The 19,940-nt window shown below is 40.1% G+C and overlaps 1 protein-coding gene and 2 long non-coding RNA genes across 4 annotated transcripts in view; all 3 read right to left on the minus strand.

Moving 5' to 3' along the window:
* The window catches only part of LOC126391537 (uncharacterized), a 25,259-nt gene extending 18,610 nt beyond the window's left edge, over window positions 1–6,649 (minus strand). Inside the window, exons 1-2 of one of the 2 annotated variants that reach the window (XR_007570090.1) lie at window positions 6,521–6,649; window positions 6,285–6,407 (exon numbers count right to left, since the gene is read on the minus strand). This is a non-coding gene — a long non-coding RNA (uncharacterized LOC126391537). Of the gene's footprint in view, window positions 1–6,284; window positions 6,408–6,500 lie in introns of both variants that reach the window. The other variant, XR_007570089.1, reaches the window with a different exon arrangement.
* LOC126391540 (uncharacterized) overlaps window positions 1–19,940 on the minus strand; it is a 253,793-nt gene that overhangs the window by 57,818 nt on the left and 176,035 nt on the right. The window lies entirely within an intron of this gene.
* plekhf2 (pleckstrin homology domain containing, family F (with FYVE domain) member 2) overlaps window positions 10,468–19,940 on the minus strand; it is a 47,020-nt gene continuing 37,547 nt past the window's right edge. Inside the window, exon 2 of the mRNA XM_050046374.1 lies at window positions 10,468–18,668. Within this exon, the coding sequence (XP_049902331.1) occupies window positions 17,923–18,657 (735 nt within the window). The 5' untranslated portion in view covers window positions 18,658–18,668 and the 3' untranslated portion in view covers window positions 10,468–17,922. The remainder of the gene's footprint in view (window positions 18,669–19,940) is intronic.

Below are 19,940 nucleotides of genomic sequence, written 5' to 3' on the forward strand. Positions count from 1 at the left end.
GGTGGATATAGCGTGACATTAAATTTGTGTGAGACATCAATAAAAATCTGACTCCACTTCTCTACCTCGCCGTCTGCGTCGCCACTTCCCAGTGTCTCCAAAATGTGCGCACGCATGACTCAGAGTTTGCTTACAGGTGCGCACATTCTCCCGCCAAGTTTATTGTTATAAATCACAACCTTTGCGTGGTAAGTGGCGTACGCCACTTTCTAGCCTGTTTTGTGCGTAAGCAAGCTTTATAAATGAGGCCCCAGGACACTAAACTATAACATGACCATAAAAGGATCAAGTAGGTTTGAAACAATTAAAAATCTTTGTGGGCGGAGTTAAAAAGTCATTTTCCATCTGTCGGCCTTTCAAATGAATCTAGTGCTGGAAAATGATTTAAATACTTTATCTATTTAAGCTATTAATCTTATTTCTGCACAGAGCATCAACAGAGAGGCCGATACTTGGTCTTCATTATATACACGCCTTGTGTATGAAACGTCTGTGTTGCCGCTGCATTTTTCAAACCCATCTGTCGCCTGCATCCAGGCTCTGTCTCAGTGTCACACATTAGACTACAACTACCAAGAAGAACAGCAACACACTATGATCCACCTCACACACAAACTAGCAGCGCAGCGCTGTACTGCACGTGTGCTACTGTGGTCATTTCATTCACCTCACAGAATGATGTAGAGTAGCACGTGCAACATACAGACCGATGTCTCACAGTAGACTAATGAACAGACAGATTAAACAGAGGAGCAGCTCTGTGTCTCAGTGCTGATGGAGAAACTGTGAGTGAGTGAGTGAGTGAGTGAGTGAGTGAGTGAGTGAGGCGGAGTGTAACAGAGGAGAGATGCACACTGATATGTGTAATGTAACAACTTGACCCTATATCAATAAAAACTGTGTTGTCTAAATTTATATCTTGCTTGAAAATATATTGATATATCGTACAGTCATTATATCGCCCAGCCCTACTACAGCCAACATTCTTGGGCACCCTGGTACACCTAGTAGTTCTGGCCAGAGTACAAACTACTGGGGAAATCTAAAATACATTAACTTTAAAAATCTAATTATTTTGTCCCTGAGTCTTAAAGCTAAAGTGTGCAGAAGATGGCGGATGAAGAAGCTGCCTTTTAACTGAGCTGCGGTCAAATTGAGAAAAGTGGAGACTTGCTGAGAGGATGGAAAGCTGTCAGCGTTTAAATAAAGTGTCCTGACCGCTCGGCCTGGAAACGTCACAGAGAAAGTGACTAATGCAGCAAACACGCGACACAAAAGAAGCGTTTGTGTGAGTGTCTCTGTATGAGCGCCTGATTACGCTCCATTCTGCAGAGCGAAATGTGTCGGTAATAACTGGTTATCATACAGCTTTTATAAGAGGAGTCGTTTCATGCTTTAATGTGAAAATGCTGGAGAGTTCACAGTTTGCTCCGACCTCAGTAATGACGGCTCATTATTCACCCGTCATGCTCTCACTATACATTTATATTTAAACTGCAGTCATGGGCTTTATTTACATTTACTTTAGTGTCTGCAATTATTTGTGATGGAGTGGGAGTCAGAGTCTTATATTAACATTAATATAATGTGTCTTATTCTTTCTTCTTCTGAAAGGTCAGTCTTGTTCACTGTTACTTTTAGAAAAAAATCTGCTCTCTGATTGTTTAAAGAGAAAGAAAAAGTTGAAGTTTAAAACCTGCCTTGTAGTTTTGTTGAGTTTTTTCTAATGGATGCACCGATTTATCAGCCGATATTCACCTTGTTGACCGCCATCGACTTATTGCAAATAAGATGACATTCACCAATGGCAGTCTCCGATGTTTTTCTATAATAATAATAATCTCTCAGGGACACTTTACAAGACAGTTAAAGTAAAAAAAGAAGGATCGTTTTGCTGTTGTGTCATCGAAGTTGAAGCTCTGTCGGGATCCATGGTGAATGTATTTCCGCAAAAATGATTAAGCCATATCAGGTGAAGACGTAACGTCAGTTGCAGCTCGGAGAGGTGGAAACGTAGTTGTCAAAGTTCTGCTGCTGTGTATTGAAATATCTGTGTTACTGGATGGAAAATATGAGACAGGTTAATCCAGGTGAACACGGTCCATACAAGCAGCCTGTTAATCCACATCGTTGCCGATGGTGTCCTGAACGCAGTACGCGGAGTGCAACGATGAAAGCTGGGGAGGCAGGTGACCCGGCATCCGGTCGTGAAATCGGTGAGTTGTTAGTTCAAAACACGTTTATCAGTCCGAGACACAAAAGGACTATCAGTTCATTTAACAGGAAGGACAGGAGAGGCAACAGCAGTGCCCCAAAAAAGGATCCTAAGAGCAGCGGCACTGAGATGCACCAGTGTTCACTGCCGGCTGTCAGGAAAATGATTCATTACCTGTTCTGTCACAATTATAATCATATAATTCATTATATATCTACATAATATAATTATACAATTATTATAATATTACCAATTTTGCACAGGCTAATCAAGCAGGGCTCGAGACTGACTGCGTCCTGTTGTCCAGAGGATGACATAACTAGATACTGGGTACCAAGATGGCGCCTGTTTATTCCAGGAGTTGCTTGTCTGGCGCATATGCCAAAAAAAAAAGTTTAGTTTCTGGTTTACTTCTGCAGTATGTGGCCAACTGAATATGCACAGCAATGTTTTCTCCTGCTGGCCCTTAAAATACCTTAAAACCTTAAAATACGAGGTCATTGTCTACTGGCGGGCCCTGGGGGCGTCTGTACCACCCTGGCCTGCTGCCTTTACTAGCAAACAGCGGCGTACCAAACTTCAGAGAGCCAGGGATGAGAACAGGTGAACAATCTGTGCAGAGCACCAGAATAAAACCCTGACACCAGGGGCGTAAATACAGACAGTGCAGGCAGTGCGATTGCACTGGGGCCCATGAGATGAGGGGCCCATAGAGAGAGTGGGCCCTCCAACAATGCCCTTATGGGCCCTTACGAGTGACTGCTACACTGAAAATATTCAAACAGATATAAATAGAGACCATGGGATGAGGTAGACCACAACCAGGACAATCTATTTGTTTGAATTATTGAAAACTTATTTACCCTGGATTATGACGTCTTAGACATACAGATGATGATTGCTGAGTAATATGTATGTTGATGTAATCCAATGTCAAGTCTCAGATCATGTAACAAGACGATAGCGTGCAGTAGGGACCGTCGTCTTACACCACTGCCCAACACACCACGGACAGTATGATAATAACATCCAAAACACAAGTTTCACTCTCAGTAGTTTCTGTGACATGGAGAAAACTTCCCAAACTACTAAAGTCACTTGACACCGCTCTTTAATCACCACATGCAGCGTATGAATGCATGGCACATGTAAATATAGTGTTCATCGCAGGTGAGGCCGTCTTTTGTGATACCATGTTAATATCGCGATGAAGGTACATTTTCCATAAACTGCAGCCCTCATGTAACGTACATGCTGTAGGAAACAATATGATCTGTTACCTCTAAAACTTCACAGCTGCAGAATGTAGCTGTATGTCTGAAGAGGTGACCCAGAGCATTGATGAAATGAAGGATTAATATCCCTTCAAAATAACCACCATGATGATTACTGCCATTATCCTCCATTATCAGCTTACTAATGGCCACTGCTCACTTTGATTACCTGTCGCTCACGGACGCTGCAGACAGTTTGAACTTTAACAGAGAAGCTAAGAGAGAAAAATAATCATCATATCCTGTTTTACATTTATATTAGTTACTTTAAATATCGTCACATCCAGAGCGATCATCTGTAGCTCAGAGAGCGTGTCAGGTTTGGTCTCTAACTTATATTTCATTGTCTTAGATACACACTTAAAGGTCAAGTGTGTCGGATTTAGGGGGGTATATTGGCAGAAATGGAATAAAATGTGATCAGTAAGTTTTCTCAACTGCCTGGGTCTTCAACAGGTGGTCCGTGACCCCTAGGAGGTCCTCAGAGTTACTATAGGGGGGCCACCAAATGACCTCTAAATACTCTGAATATAAGTATTAGTAAGTAAAATGTGTCTGAAAATCCACATTAATGTGAATCTAACATATTATTAGCCGAGATAAATCAGCTTATTCATGATAGGCTAACTGTTACCCAGGAATCGTTTTGCGATCATGTGAGCTAGCTAACGCTACATCACTGTGCGGCATCTGTAATTATTTTTGCATATTAGCCAGTTAGCTGTATTACTACGGCAAGTGTACAGACATTCTTGTGTGCCACAATGGAATGTTTCATAACTTTTTAGCAGACTCTGACACACCGTCCACTGTAGAAACCACCACTGACAGTGCAGAGGGTGAGGCTAACGCACCGAGCAATACCACAACTGCTGCTTAGTAAGCAGCTAGGCAAACAAGAGAAGACCCGAAAAATATTCAGAACTATCTCAAGTGCAACTCTTTTTTTGAAAATATTTGTAGTAGGGGTCCCTGCTGTCTGTCTTTGGGCCATTGGGTCCTTAGCCTGAAAAACGTTTAAGACCCCTGCTCTACTGTATTACCACCGGAAAATAAGAATTTTTGTTTTTTCGTTGTCTTGGAATGAGACTTTTTTTTTTTTTACTGGTTCACATCTCCTGATCCGTTTGTTTTGGAGAGGAGAAGACCTCTGTAGATAATTCAGCTCCTGGTAAAAACGTTCTGAACAATGAACACTGAAGGAATTACAACCAGGAGAAGTTTCAGCTGGTTAAAATCTGCAATCTTCGCTGCTAGACGCCACTAAATCTCCCTAAATCTTACACACTTAACCTTTAAGTAACTATAAAAATGAGATTTAACTTGGGATCAGCAGATGCCCATTGTTAAAGGACTCTGATCAGGATCCAGATCAAAAAAACCTCTTCAGCTTGTGTAAACCACAGACCTTATTTCAGACATCTAACTAAAAACCTACTGACTGGTTAATAGTTTGACTATAAACGTCAGAACACAATGAAATATGCCCATCCTAAACTCACAGTCTAAAGAGACGCCTTAAAATGTCTCCTCTCATGTAAGCAAGTCCAAAACCTGAACACGTTCACTATACAATGATATAAAACAGACAAAAGCACAATATAGTTTCTTCAATTAGTAATCATTTACCCACATTTCATATATATTAGGGGTAGGTGATAAAATCAATACAGTACTATATCGCAATATTTTGCGAGGCAATGTTATATCCATACACAGACGCCAAGGATCAAAATTTTATTATCTACAGGATCAATGCTGCAACTACAATTAAACTCTTGGCAGCCTACAGGAATAATAAAACCAACTGCTTTTTTTGTTTTAGCTGCAATAAAAATGACCGTAGTGAGATGAACAGACCGAAAACTTTATCTTATTTGACACACACAGATGTTGACAAAGGTTTTCCTGAATATGAAAAAGGTAATAAACCGCAGTATACCACAGCATGTTATGGCAACACACAGCATACTACAAAACATTTAAAATTGCAATAATAGTTTCTGAATAATTCAGTTTATACACATTATACACTAATATACAGAGGTGGAAGAATACTCAGATCCTTTACCTTTGTTAAGTAAAAGTAACAATACTCTGTTACAATTAAAAGTACTGCGTTCAAATTCTACTTGAGTAAAAGTACAAAAGTATTATCAGCAAAATGTACTGTGGATTGTAGTGGAAAAAACATACTTTTTCTTATTTTGCACAATAATTAAATATTAAAAACATCAAAAAGTATTGTATTTCATGTCTCCATCTGCTGGTGGGTCGTCACCTTAAGAGTATGTTTGTACATACATCATGATGTTAATTCCACTACAGAAGAGACTTGATGATCACTAAAAATTAGTTGGGGAAAAAATGTGGATAAATCGATATCGGAATCGGTTATTGGCCAAACGAGTAGTTATATGTTGACATATCGGATATGGCAAAAAACAAAATATCGAGCATCCCTACATTTTAATGACTTTATAAAATGCTAGGTAGATCAATCAATAAAAATATATCATAATTTATTATCTGATTATATTTTGTATTAATAATATAAATATGTAAAGTAACTAAAACTTTTAATTAAATAAATGTTGTGCAGTATAAAGTGCAGTAATTACCGCCAAGATGGAAAGTAGAAAATGGAAATACTCAAGTACAAGTACCTCAAGTTGAGTAACGTTAAATGCACTCCGTTACTTTCCACCACTGCCGATGGATCAGCAAACGGTTAATCGATAAACACACAAACTGCTCATTAAATCAAACAGTCAACACATTAACAGGTGTCTTACCTTTAACCAGGTGTTGTGTAGATCCACCATGATGATACTCAGGTACATTAAACAGGTCTGATCCATTGTTTCACCCAGGGTCGTTAACGTTACCTCTCGGCCAGGTGCTTCTCCTTAAGCTAGCTGTTAGCAGGTGAGACAGGTGAGTTGATTGTTAGCCGAGCTGTTAGCATCAACTGACGTGACCGTTAGCATCAACATTAGCTCAACACTTACTCTTAAACATCTTCTTTTACCTTCAGTGTCTCCGCGGCAGCAGATTGTTTAATTTCTGTTTTTATATATTCAATAAATGAACGTTTGTTTCCAGAAACTCCTGCTTGTTCTCCCCGCCATCGGCCGTCTTCTTCTTCTTTCAATATAATGGCGGCTGTAAACCAGCTCATATGCTCAGTATCGCCACCTACTGGAGCGGGGCGATGTGGCGGCGGGAGTTACTGCAGGGAGCTGACCGGCGCTGCCTTCAATACAACCCGTAAATTCGACTGACAGTCAGTGAAGGAAGAAGTACTGAGGTTTTTTACCTACGTAAAGGTAGCTATTCTACAGTCGCAAAATATTTTTAACACTGTTTTTATTCGGGTTTTCAATTATAAAAGATATTACATGTTAATAAAATAGTCAGTCTTGGCAGCAAATATGATAAACCGTTAAATGAGAAGGCAAACAAGAAAAAAACCTAATTAAAACCGTAATCATGGAGTACGAATGGGCTACTACACTTTATAATCTTAATCTAGTTGCCCCGCCCCCACTTCAGTCTTTGGTTTTATATATATTTATATTTATATTTTATTTTATTGTAATTTTTTTTATTTATGTATTTTTATTTATTTATTATTTTATTTATCTTATTTTTATTTTATATTATCAAATAAAATGTTTAATAAAAATCCACGAAGTATATTAATATATTGATTTGTACTTAGGTTTTTTTCACATCTCTCCATCTTATAGCTTCAACTCTTTCAGCTTGTGAGAGACACAAGTCTATTAGTGCACGGCTTCTCTTCTTAGTAATAAAATATTTTGGATAAATCCTTAAAATGCACAACTTTGGCCAACAAGATATTTTTTATTTTGTTATCGGGTAAACCACGTAAAGAACCGCCTTCCAAAAACTTTTGACCCCATTATATTTCCACAAGCAATGAGAGAGAGTGTTGCTTTAGGACGTGTCTGGATTATAAGAAGCGATATTTTTAAAATATTTTATTTTATTTATTTTTAAAACTATATTTTAAATATATATTTTAAGATTTTGATTGTAATTTCTTCTATTATCAGTTTATGTTTAATGTCAATGTCCAGGTGAGATGTGACAATAATTCACATTTTCAGGGAAAGAGGTCAGAGGTCATCACTTAAACCTCGGGTTAATGATCTTCTTAAAAAGCTGAAGCTGAAGTTTTATTTCAGAAACAAGTCCTGTTTCTCTGGTTGCTGCTGTTTTTACTGGTTCTGGATTACAGTAATCTGTTGTACATGAATGCATCTGCACATTGTTTGCACATGTTAGATACAGCATATCATGGTGCGCTGAAATTCACCTTCACTCATCACTGTACGCTTTATTCCAGGGCTGGTCGGCCATCTTTGACCTTTTGTAAGCCCAGTCAGTGGTATTTGCTCATGTATAAAGCCACACTGGGTGAACTCCCCTCATACATTCGTACTTTGATTGAACAGAGATCTGCGTGTAGCTACACTCTGAGATCTCAAGTTTTAGTTTTGTCACCTGTTCCTTAGCTTTAATGAGCTCTGCTGCTCTCACCTGGAAACCCTTCATAAAGACTGTATTAATATTTCTACATGTTACTGTGGATCTTACATGTTTTTCATTGTGTGGTTGCTCGGCTGTAACTTTTTCATATGCTGCTGTCTTGGCCAGATCTCCCTGCAAGGAAAAAAGAATCAATGATCTAAACCGGACTTACCTGATTAAATATGGCTTAAAATAATAAGATAAAACAAGTACAGTATTATTATTTTAATTAATTATTTCCACTCATGTAACTTGAGCTTTTTAACATTTCCTCCCACTGACATTGACCTTCATCAGAACGGACCAGCAGCAGCTGCGGTGTTCAAAGTACCCGATGTAAAATTAATATGTAATAAATATTGAACACCTTTATGATGCGTTTGAGGTGGAATTTATTTCAGAGCTCTGGAGCCTGTTTAACATCTGATAATCCATTCATCATCAAGATCGTCCCACTGAGACTGATGTTTCTGATGTAGAGTTCATATTTTATTTCTTTAATATTAATGCTTTAATAGAAATGACCGCAGGACGAATTCCCCCCGAGTCTCTTTTACATATAAAGCAGCTGATTGACTTCATAAAACACACTGATTTAATCAGAGTCCAGTTTTGTTTTTTAATTAAAAAAATACTCAAATTTCACCTGAAACTTCAGTGTGAGATTTTAAGCCACAGATACAGTTTGTGATTAACCTCTGTCAACATAACATCAGAATTACTAACCAGTTATTAAAAAAATTCTATTTTTTGTTTTAAATCCAGTTTCAGTCTATTTTTTTTTTATTGTTAAAATCTCTTTGTTTTTGGTTCAGTATTTCTTAGCTCCAGAATTTGTTTTATTTAATAATTCTTTTTTATTTGTATCTATTTATTATTTTTAAATTGTAATATGGCGGTAGTTTAAAGAAGATGGTATTACAATACAAACACAACCTTTATGGAGGCTCACAGTCATGTCTCAATGAACAGATGCACCAACACCTCATGTTGCTGTCGACAAATTTGACCAAACTGACTAAAACTGAAAACATTTCCTGTATTTCTGTTTTGACTTCTTTTTTTTTAACTAAACAATATTTTGTCTCAGTTTGTGTGTTTTAATCTAGTTTTCATTTTAGTAAACCATTTTGTCATATATTGTTTTAATTTAGTTTTGATTCTGATGATACTGACACACAGTGGTATAATTTAAATTACGCCACTGTGTCAAAATAACACTATGATTATTTAACCCTCTGAAACCTGGAGCGACACCACTTTTCTTGTGTTGTTTTCACACACCTTTCCCAAGTATTTAAACCCTAAAACTCTGAGAACATTGGTACGTTTTATCTCACAACCACAGGGAAAAGGGCAACGAGCAATTTGGTAAGATATGTCTAACAAACTGCAAAGAAAAAAAAAAAAAAAAAAAAAAAAAACAGAAAGAAANAACCCCAGGGAAAGGGCAACGGGCAATTTGGTAAGATAGGTCTAAAAAACGGCAAAGAAAAAAAAAAAAAAAAAAAAAAAAACAGAAAGAAAGAAAAAAATAAAAGAAAAAAGGAAAAAAATTCTAAAATTATTTTTAAAAATTGGGAAAAATGAAAAAAGCTACTGAAAAATAGATTTCATTATTATTTTTACATATTTAAAATTATGGCCAATATTCAGGTCATTTTTTAAAAAATAATTTTGTTTTTAATTTTTTTCTTTTTACTAGTTTCTTGCTAAAACTTTGGATCATTTCTTCTTCATTGCTAATACGTTCTTCCTGTTTTCAAGCCAATTTGCTGTCAGGTTTTAAAGGGTTAAACCTGCAATAACGTATTTATTAAACATTTTTTGCTCAATAAAGAAAATAACTGGCAGATTAATTGTGTTGTTTCATGTAGCCAAAAATTTCAGATAAAGAAAAATTCTCAGCTCTCTGTCACTAGCAGCAGCAGGAGCTCTAACTTCACTTTTTAGTTTTAACGTCCTGTTTTGTTTTGATTGTTATCCATGTATTTTTTTGTCACAGCTGCAGCAGAGATCAGAACAGAGCTGCGACTCATGTCTCAAACTTGTTTGTCAATTTTAATGTGTCGATTTAATTTAATCATTGTTGGTTTCTGGTCTTAAAAAATCATGCAGTGTCTTCTTTTCTGATTTTCCCGTTTAATGTGTGTAAAGTCCAAAAGTAAAAAAATAAAATAAATTAGAACAGTATTTTTTTGTTTGTTAGTGTATTGTTGTTGTTTTTTTTACTTTATTTTATCTCTGGTAATTATTTTATTTTATAGATTTTTATTTATCAATTTAAAAAAAAACATTTTGTAATTTCCTAGTCTTGCAAAACTTGGCTGCATGTTTGCATCAAAGGTGCTGAATAATTCAAGTTGAGTTGAGGTTGACGTCAAACCCAAGAAACTTATAACAACAACATCTCATAAACTGTATTTCTATTGTGGCAACACCTCCTTTAATAATCAAGCCACCTATTCTCTGAATGACAACACAAGACAGCAGTCCAGCTTTAAGCAATACATTATTTATATATAATATATACTTAAAGATTTCTGAAGGAATTAGTATTAAACAATGATATGCTGGGTTACATTCTGATTGAAGCCCTTTTGTTTTTAGAAGCTTTTAAAAAGAATTCAAATGAAACTAAGAAAACACAAAAAACACCAAAATGACACCAACAGAGTGAGAACATAAAAAATCCATGAGACAGGAGGCGAACAGATAAAACACAATGATCTCTCTTTCAGCTGTCACAACACGTCTCCTCTCTCTGTTTAGTTTCCTCAGCAGACCTCAGCATCTGCAGCTTTGATTTCATCACGTTACGTCTCCCACTGCTTCACACTGAGAGCAAAGAAAATTAAAGCTCTGCTTTTGAGCTTCATCCGCAGCTTTCAACAGGTGATGGAGCTCTGGATCTCTCAGGTGGAGCAAAGCAAGTAAGTGGACCTTGATTTAAACTTTCCAACTTGAGGAAGTGAGCTCAGCGTCAGCGACACACATTTGCTGTCGACCCCGCAGCTAACAAGAACAAACTGTCCAGCTCATCTCTAACAGGAGGCGTCCAGGAGGATCCTGATCAGATGCCCGAACCACCTCAACTGACCCCTTTCGACACGACGGAGCAGCGGCTCTACTCAGAGCTCCCTCTGGATGACTGACTCCTCCCCCTATCTCTAAGGCTGAGCCCAGACACCCTACAGAGGAAACTCATTTCGGCCGCTTGTGTCCGTGACCTCATTCTTTCAGTCACTACCCAGAGCTCATGACCATAGGTGAGGGTTGGGACGTAGATGAACCAGTAAATCGAAAGCTTCACCTTCTGGTTCAGCTCCCTCTTCACCACAATGGACTGGTGCAGCGCCTGCATCACTACAGACGCTGCACCAAACTGCCGATCCATCTCACACTCCATTCTGCCCTCACTTGTGAACAAGACCCTGAGATACCTGAACTCTCTAAATGATGCTCTTGAATTATTTTAAAACCTTAAGAGTTGAGGATTGAATGAATGCAGCAGAGGCTTGATACGTTTAAAAGAGGAAAACATAATTTTAAAAGACGACGTTTGAAGAACAATGAGGACTGAAGTAAAGATTGAAACCTCTCTTTGCTTGTCCCTGTTCTGCTGCTGCGCTATTTAAAAAAATCCTCTAAAATGACAATAAAAATCAGCCTTTACAAACATGACTTATTAATATTTGTCACTTTGTTGCTACAAATCAGCTTGTAATCGAATGCCTTTAAATGCACAGTGAGAACAGATCCACGTGTCAGACACGTCGCTCACAGTGTGAACAAACAAACAGCTGGACGACAGGAAATAAAATAACACCAGGGAGGTGTGAAGTTCTGTTTCTGTCTACCACCCTCAGTCTGGAGGGTGTTTGGTATTTCACACTGCAGCAAGATCACTCAGCTGTGGGCAAATCTGCAAATCCTAGGATGGCGAAGGAATGACCTGACCTGGCTAGTACTCATCACCTTCATTGGTTGGACTGTTTAGGTTTAGGCGAGAAAAGTGGGATTGGTCAGGGTAAGTCAGTCAGAGGCAGTTAGGTGGGCCACTCCTTCCCTTTGGAGGGTAAATGAGGCGTTTATGTGCACTAAGAGAAACCAGGTAACATGCATGCACAGTAGTAACGATTTCAGAAGCTTACTCACTTATTTAAACTGCTGTTTTGGCTTATTTTGTTGTGCTTCTAAGCCAGACTGATGGTACAGTGTGACAGACTAAGCTCAAAAATTGAACACAGTCAGATGATTCGCTTCCCTGTCTGAAGTCTTGTCAAAAGCAGATTAAACATCCAGTTACTGTGACTTTCTCTAATCTCCTCAGAAATTATCTTGTTTACATCTAGTTTGACGAATCAGCTCACTGGAGACAGTCAAATGAAACTCGGTTACTTAAGTGCACGTAAACAGGAGGAGTTCAAACATCCGATGCTGCTGAAGTGTCTCTGACCAGCTGCTGCTGCTGTTGACATCCCCGAAGGACCAGAGATCAGAGCGTCCGCTGAGTTCAGGGATCACTCTGTTACTGTGGCTGCTGTATGAAGACAATTTTCACCTTCCTTTAAATCATGTCGAGTGTGAAAAAAGCTGCAGATGTTGCTGAGGTGTGACAGACAGGAGGAGGAGGAGGAGGAGGAGGAGGAGGAGGGCTGAGCACAGGGAGACCTGAAACAGCGTCATTTCAGAACTGATCATAACTGTACAACAAATAAACCCAAAAACAAATCTGTACAAATGTACAAAATAAAAATCAACAGGATTAAAATGACGTGAAGATTCATTTTTAAAACGTCCATCAGAGTCGCCGTGGATCTGATGCTGTCTGAGACAACAACTCAACCTGGATCAAAGTCAATGTGCCAACTGTGTTAAGAGCAATCCACAGCAAACCTGAGGCCGAACCGTGACGGCGACGCCACCTCGGCTGCAGCGAGTATAAAGGACAGCTGGTTAGTGATCATCAACATGTTAATTTCTCTAATCACTCAGAATGCGTTTAATGCAGCAACATAACAACATTAAATCTGTAAAAATCAAAAGACATAAAAAGAAAAAGATCCCTTTCTGCTCCCTGTTCTGCTGCTGACGAGGCGTTTGCTGTCACCCTGTCGAACATGCAAATCACAGCCTGCGGACAAACATAATGCTCCGACTGTTTGCAGTCATAACGTAGATAAACATCTTGAGGCACTCAGAGAAGTGACACATGTAAAGGTTGAGCTTCTGCTGTTTGTTTCCCTGTTTGACCTCAGGTTCTAGAGTAAAGGTGAAATAAGAGTCTTTACAATGTTCTCAGAGACGTCTTTTACTGTTTTACGTTACGGTGCACCTGCGAAGAGTTTCATTCCAAACTCTGCTCTGCTCCCGAAGTGTTCAGCTCCTCAGGTTTGAGGCAAACCTGAGACGAAGCAACAGTGATTAACAGAGGGCTTGACAGGTCCAGAAATTTGGAAATGACCAAAACTTGTGTGGAAATGGACTCAAACCCAGTGTGCACTAATGACTAAGAAAAGGAGACCAGATCCAACAGGGAGGTCAGACCTGCTCGAAAACGTGGCAACACCACCAACACTGGCACTTTATGAGCAGCCATGTCCACAATTCACACTCTTCAATGGTCTTAAGGCCCTGACACACCAAGCCGACAGTCGGCCATCTGTCAATGTTTGAATGTGAGCGTCTGTCGCCCTAGTCCTAGTGACCCTCATCAGCCCTCGCTGCCTTTATTTAGATAATTTAGCGTGCTGAATCGGCTCTGGACGTGAGTGGAGCCCATCACTGAAGAAAGCAGTCTGATTGGCAGTTCAGCTCAGCACACAGGAAGATAAACGAAGTGAGGAACGTAAACAAAGAGCTAAAGTCCAGAGGGAGTGACACACAAAAGAACTTGTTCCACAAGGTCAGACTATTTTTCTTTATCCGTTGGGTTCTTCAGCAGAAACGTTTCCTGATGGTTTGTGTTATTGTTCACTGGCACAATATAAAGATACTCTGATATTTCAGCATTAGATTGAGTTGTTAATGTGCTAACTGGCTAACTAGCACCAAGACAGTGTTCTTGTTTCCCTTTTTGAATGACGTTTACAGACTAATGCCATCTGCTGGTGTGGAGAGTTATTTCCTCTCACGCAGGCGCAGAACATACGTGCTGGTTGGCCATCAGCTGAAGTCTTTGCGGTGTGTTCATGTGCAACTTTATTTGGCTGAGACAGGGCGACGTGAGACAATGCAGCAAGGGGTCTTCGTTGCTGCTAGTTCTCTGAAGTCGGTTCGGTGTGTCTGGGCCTTTAGTTTTTGAGTTTAAATAATCGGTTTCTACATTTTTATCCCTTGTGTTTATTTCTATTCTATTTACTTTAGTTGATTTTTAGCATTTTAATGTATTTTTAGTTTAATTTTATCGTTGTTTATATACATTTTTTTGTTTGAGTTTTCATTTTGTGAAGCAGTTTAGGCTGCATGTGTGTATGAAAGGTCCAAGACATGAATATAATTTGGACCAGAACTGACTATCCCAATAATATCTCAGTCCTGGACCTGATCATTGACACTGGGACCTGAGTGGACCTGTGATGACCTCTAACAATCATGGGGCAACGTTCTGGAAATCTATTTCTGGGGAGGAAAAATAAAAACTTTAGGGGAAACCAGGGTGACATGACAAAAATACAACAACTTAAAACTAAAATTTTTCATTTATTTAAAAGGTTTTGGCTCCCAAAATCCACCCATGCAAACTTTTAAGATTGTAATTACATTGTTTTTGAGTATAGTGTAGGCCAGGAGTGTGAGTCACTGCTGCCTCTTTAACAGGAATGAAACTCTTCACAGTCACTGGGAAGAGAAACTGATGACATGAACATCTGTGAGAGTAACTGAACCTGAAGTAGTTTGCCCATAATTCCCCCCAGGCCGCCTTTTCAGTTCCTGGTTCAGTGACGGATCACATGATTTAGGTCATACACACACACAAACACACACACTTACACACACTCGTCACATGATTTGTGGAAAGGAAAGTTCTAGTGCTGCAAAAACTAAGGAGGGAAGGACGGCTGCGTTCGCTTGTGTTGGCAGACACTGTGGAGAGAAAGTTCCTGTGAGGTGACACAAGAGTTCAGAAGAGGGTGCGTTTGTTTTGTGAAACAGCGTGGCCCTCTGACCTCAGAGCAGCACAGAGAAGAGTCACTGACAGGAAGACGACGTGCTGACAGTTTGCAGTAAAAGCAAACCGTGTCAACTACCGAACGAGGAGGAATTCCACAGACTGTGATGCAACACAGGATCATGTGATTACCAAAGAAAACACAAGCCTAAGACTTCCTGGTTATTGCATTTCATTTCATTCACTGGAGCCATCGGCCACGTGTTAAAGAACCCATCTCAACTGGTGTGTAAATCCAAAATTAAACGAGACATTGAATCGCAGCTCGGGCCGAAGTGTCAAGCATCTCTCTGGTCAAGCAAACTGACAGCTTTGTGGAAAAACCTCCATCCCAGAGGAAGAGGAAACTTTGAATCTTTGTCCAACTTCTACATCATGGCCTCCTCCACTACAGGAACTTAAAGGGATAGTTCGCATTTCTTGAAGTGGCGTTGTATAGGGTACTTATTCATGATCAGTGTAGTCGGCAGTCGGCACGCCCTCAGTTTGGAGAAGCAGGCTGGAGTCTGACACGAAAGCTGAGTAATGTGCTGCTGTGGATGGCGGTCAGCAACAAAACAGAGTTTAACCACCTGAAAAACAATCTGTATTGGTTGAAGTGTACGCTATACTGAGAGTATTTTCACTGCTTTATCTCTCCATCAAACAGCCTATTTCGACAAGCTGTACCGGCTTCAATTCCCCATCTATGCTCTCGTCAAAGCCACCAGACTCCACTGAGAAAAACAGTAATTTTAGCTGGCTGAACACGAGAGCTGCTGGTCTACTGCTGCTTTGATCAGTTAGTCTGTTTGTGTTATTGTGCGACTTTGGTGATTCCAAAGTAATCCTTTAAAATGCCAAACTCACACACTAACACAAACAAACAAACTCATCGAGGCAGTGGTAGACCAGCAGTTTGTGTGTTCAGCTATGTTAAATCAGTGTTTTTCTCAATGGAGTCTGGCTTTGAAGAGAGCAACATAGCTTTATTTTCCCGTTGATAATCACTGTCTGACATGAAGGTGAAGCAGTGAAAATACTCCCAATAAAGCACACACTTAAACTGATATAGCTTTTTCTAGGTGGGACTTTTTTAGGTGGCTAAAATACTCCAAACTGCAGGCGAGCCGACTTACATGTACTGTTTGTAAAACACCGTGTATGGATAAGTAGCACATACAACCCCATTTCAAAATATCTGAACTATCCCTTCAACGTTAAGCTATAATAATCCAATGAAGAATATCTGATGTGTGTTTTTGCAGCCTTGCAGCCCAGCCACAGTTTTGGGGAGTATGTTACTAGTTGAGTTACACACTTGGGTACATTGGTATTTAAAAAAATCCTGCAACAGTTCCAGTAGTGACCCATGTTTTCCACTAAAGCTGGAGTTACACTTCAACAGAGGTCGCTTGGAGACGTTCACCAACTGCACCCCACTCGCCTGCCAAACATCACACAACAATGACGTTTGTCCCGATGTCGTCTTTTTAAAAAAGACGTGTATCCAAAACGCTCTGGTATGTAAAACACAGTGGAAACAAAGGGCAGGAAGTTGTTCAGGTTAAGGGAAACTCCAGATTACAGGTTGTTAAATAACATGGTGGAAAAAAATGCCTTTTAGCAGCTGAATCTGAAAACCGATGCCTCTCCTTTCAAAAACTCAAACACAGAATTTGAGAGTGGTGGCTGAGTCAAGTGTCTTTCAGGAAAAGTTCCAGGGAAAGCCCAAATTGAACTCTTCCCGTCTGTCGGCTGGTCGGTAGTCTCCCTGCTCTTCTGTTTGTAGCACACGCACACAAAACCAAACACCATCCTGTGTAATGTGTTTCAGAGTCAAACTGTCATGAAGTCCCTGTTTTTTTGCAGCCTGGATTCATTAACTAAAAAATAACCTATTTCTTTCTTTCTTTTTCGAAGGCTGAGCTTAATTTCCTACAAGGCACTACGTGACGGCATAGGCAAGAGGTCGAGTTAGTTTTTGGGGGGCGGTCGCTGAGAAAACTCACAGAAGTGTGTTTGCAGAGACAAACACTCACTGCGAGAAAAGCTTCAGCTGATTTGTCAGAAGCAACTATATTAGGTCGACTAGAAAAGCTCTGCGTTTACAGTAATATCTTATTTATAAAAAGGGATCTTGACATTTTGCTGGAGACAAATTTACAAAATCAGGCAGAAAAATACCAAACTTCTGTTATGAAAAAAGCCCTGTTTGGTGTAATACCTGAAGGACAGAGGAGATAAAGGTTAGAGCCCAAACATTTAGTTTTCCCTGCAGAAATTACAAGCAATCACCTCGTGTAGTTCATGGACATTAAAACAAAAAGAGAAAGAGATAAAGAAGTAAAGAGGAGGAGAAAGAGGAGGGGATGTTTCTCATTAGCACCAATGCGTCTGTAGTGACTAACTGCAGCCTAACCGAGAGTCGAGAGAGAAGTGGAAGTGATGAAGAGTCAGGCTTTCTCCCAGAGTTCTCCTGGTCACCCAGTTAATTCCACATTTCATCGTTTAAATCACTGTGTTCAGGAATATATTCATCCCTGCTGGAATCAGAGGAAAAAATAAAATATTTTGGTTTGAAGTGAATGAATGAATTCATCCTCCGAGGTGGAATTCATCACTGATTCGATCATCTGGGAGGAGAAAGAAACAAAAAAAGAAGTATTTCCTCCTTGACGCGGGGACGAGGCTGACCGTCGGGAGGATGTGCTCGTCTCTCAGTCACTGCTGTCGTCTTCGTCGTCATCGTCCGACAGGTTGTTGAACTTTGACCCCAGCCGGCTGATGGAGTCTGTGCGCGGCGCCAGGGCTCCTGACGTCAGCTGCACGTAGCAGTACTCGCAGACGCGAACAGGTTTGGACGACTGGCTGGGCAGGAGGTACTTCTTCTCCGAGCACGGCCCGCAAACCACGTAACCGCACTTCCTGCAGTGGTGGCGGCGGCTGACTGGCGTGAACTTTACCTTCTGGCAGCGCATGCACACTGTGGCCTCCGAGTCAGGCACCCACACGGCAGCGTGCTCACCCGTCGGAGCCTTGCCGCTCTTTTGCAGCAAGTCTCCCACACACTTCCCTATGTGGTTCATCCACTCTGACTTCTCAGTGGCGGTGGCTGCGTAGACGGCGAAGGACTTGGTGGGCGTCTTGATGAGCCAGCCATTGCGCAGGTCGCCTTCGTCCGGCACTGTGTCGATGGTGACGCTCTCCAGCGGGATGATGTGTTGCTTGTTGTACTTCTTCTTCTGGATGACGATGTTGCCGTAGACCAGGATGTCATTGAAGAGGAAGAACTGGCGCGCCTTGGGCTTCTTGCGGCAGAGTTTGGTGAGGACGCCCTCGCCGATCAGCACGCGGCCGGGGATGGCCAGCGGCTGGCCCGCAGCGCCGAAGCAGCCCTCGACCACTGCGATCCGCTTGGAGTTGGCCTCGCTGTTCGCAAGCCGGTCCACCATCTTCACCTCACCTGGAGGAAAACAGGGAGAGAGGAAAGTTTAAGGAAAAACATTTTTATAAACGGCTCTTATGATGTGAGAATAAAATGAATTATTTAAGTCAGAATATACAGAACATGAACAGCATGTTTCTTTTCACACATATTCATCACAAATTACTGCTGCGCAAAATGAAAAACGAAAGACACAAGATTCTTCTGCTGTGCTGACAGTGAAGTTGAGAGCGTGACAGACTTATCATCATCAGACTTATCATGTCTATGTCGTGCTGACGTTTTTAATGAAAGAGGGAGGACTAGTAGATAGCTGTAGATGAATATTAGACTCTACTATTAGATGCAGAAGTATGATCTTTTATAAGGCTTTGATGCATTTTACATGGCATACATTCAATTTTCCATTAATCATCAAGCCTGGCATCAATAATTAACCAGAACATTCAGCAAAGCAGTCGAGACTTTGAAATGACTCAAGCAGTCAGAAGTGTTAATTAAAGATAAAAACAATTTCCATATTCTTACTGATATTTGTTCTTTTCGTGACAAACAAACACAAGATGCAGTTTTTATACTTTCTACACCTATAGATGAAAATAAAACCTTCAGCCACAACAGTCCCTCCCACCTCACTCCGAGGCAACACTTTTTCTCTTCCTGCCACACCTCGGTTAAACTGTCTGGATCAGTTCTTCTACTAAAATCACACATAAAGTCACTGTTCCTCTTACTTCCCCTAGTTGTATCTCACTGTCCTCCACACTGAAACTGATCAGCAAAACCACCAAAATCACTACAAGTGTCTGAGTTCAAGGACGATAACATCTTAAACCATCAAAGGCCCGTCACATGCTCGCTGGTGCCACACGATCTGATTTTATGGAGCATATCTGAGTGGTTTGGAGTGAAAATACAGAATGTGACTTCATGCAGCAATCTGTTGATCATGCTGATTTAAAAAACCTCTGATTTTTGTTTTATGCTGCCTTTAGCAGTCTGCATTTTTCTACAATTTAGTTCATATTTAGTAACTCTTGTACTTATCTTTCTGCTTTGATACTAGGAACACGTTCACTTTATATCTTGCATATTTTTAGTTTTTGACTGTTATCTAATATTAATTAAAACTGGGACATGGAGTACAAGTGTTACTGAAGCACACATCAACTACGCTGAATGATTGGAGTATGCATTTTAAATAAAAAAACAGAGCCACACCAACAAGTCGTGTTATGTGTATCAGACAACACAGTTTGTTTGGATTGCAGGGCTCGAAATAGCTCATGC

This window comes from Epinephelus moara, chromosome 6, assembly GCF_006386435.1.
Source record: "Epinephelus moara isolate mb chromosome 6, YSFRI_EMoa_1.0, whole genome shotgun sequence".
In the NCBI taxonomy this organism is placed as follows: domain Eukaryota; kingdom Metazoa; phylum Chordata; class Actinopteri; order Perciformes; family Serranidae; genus Epinephelus; species Epinephelus moara.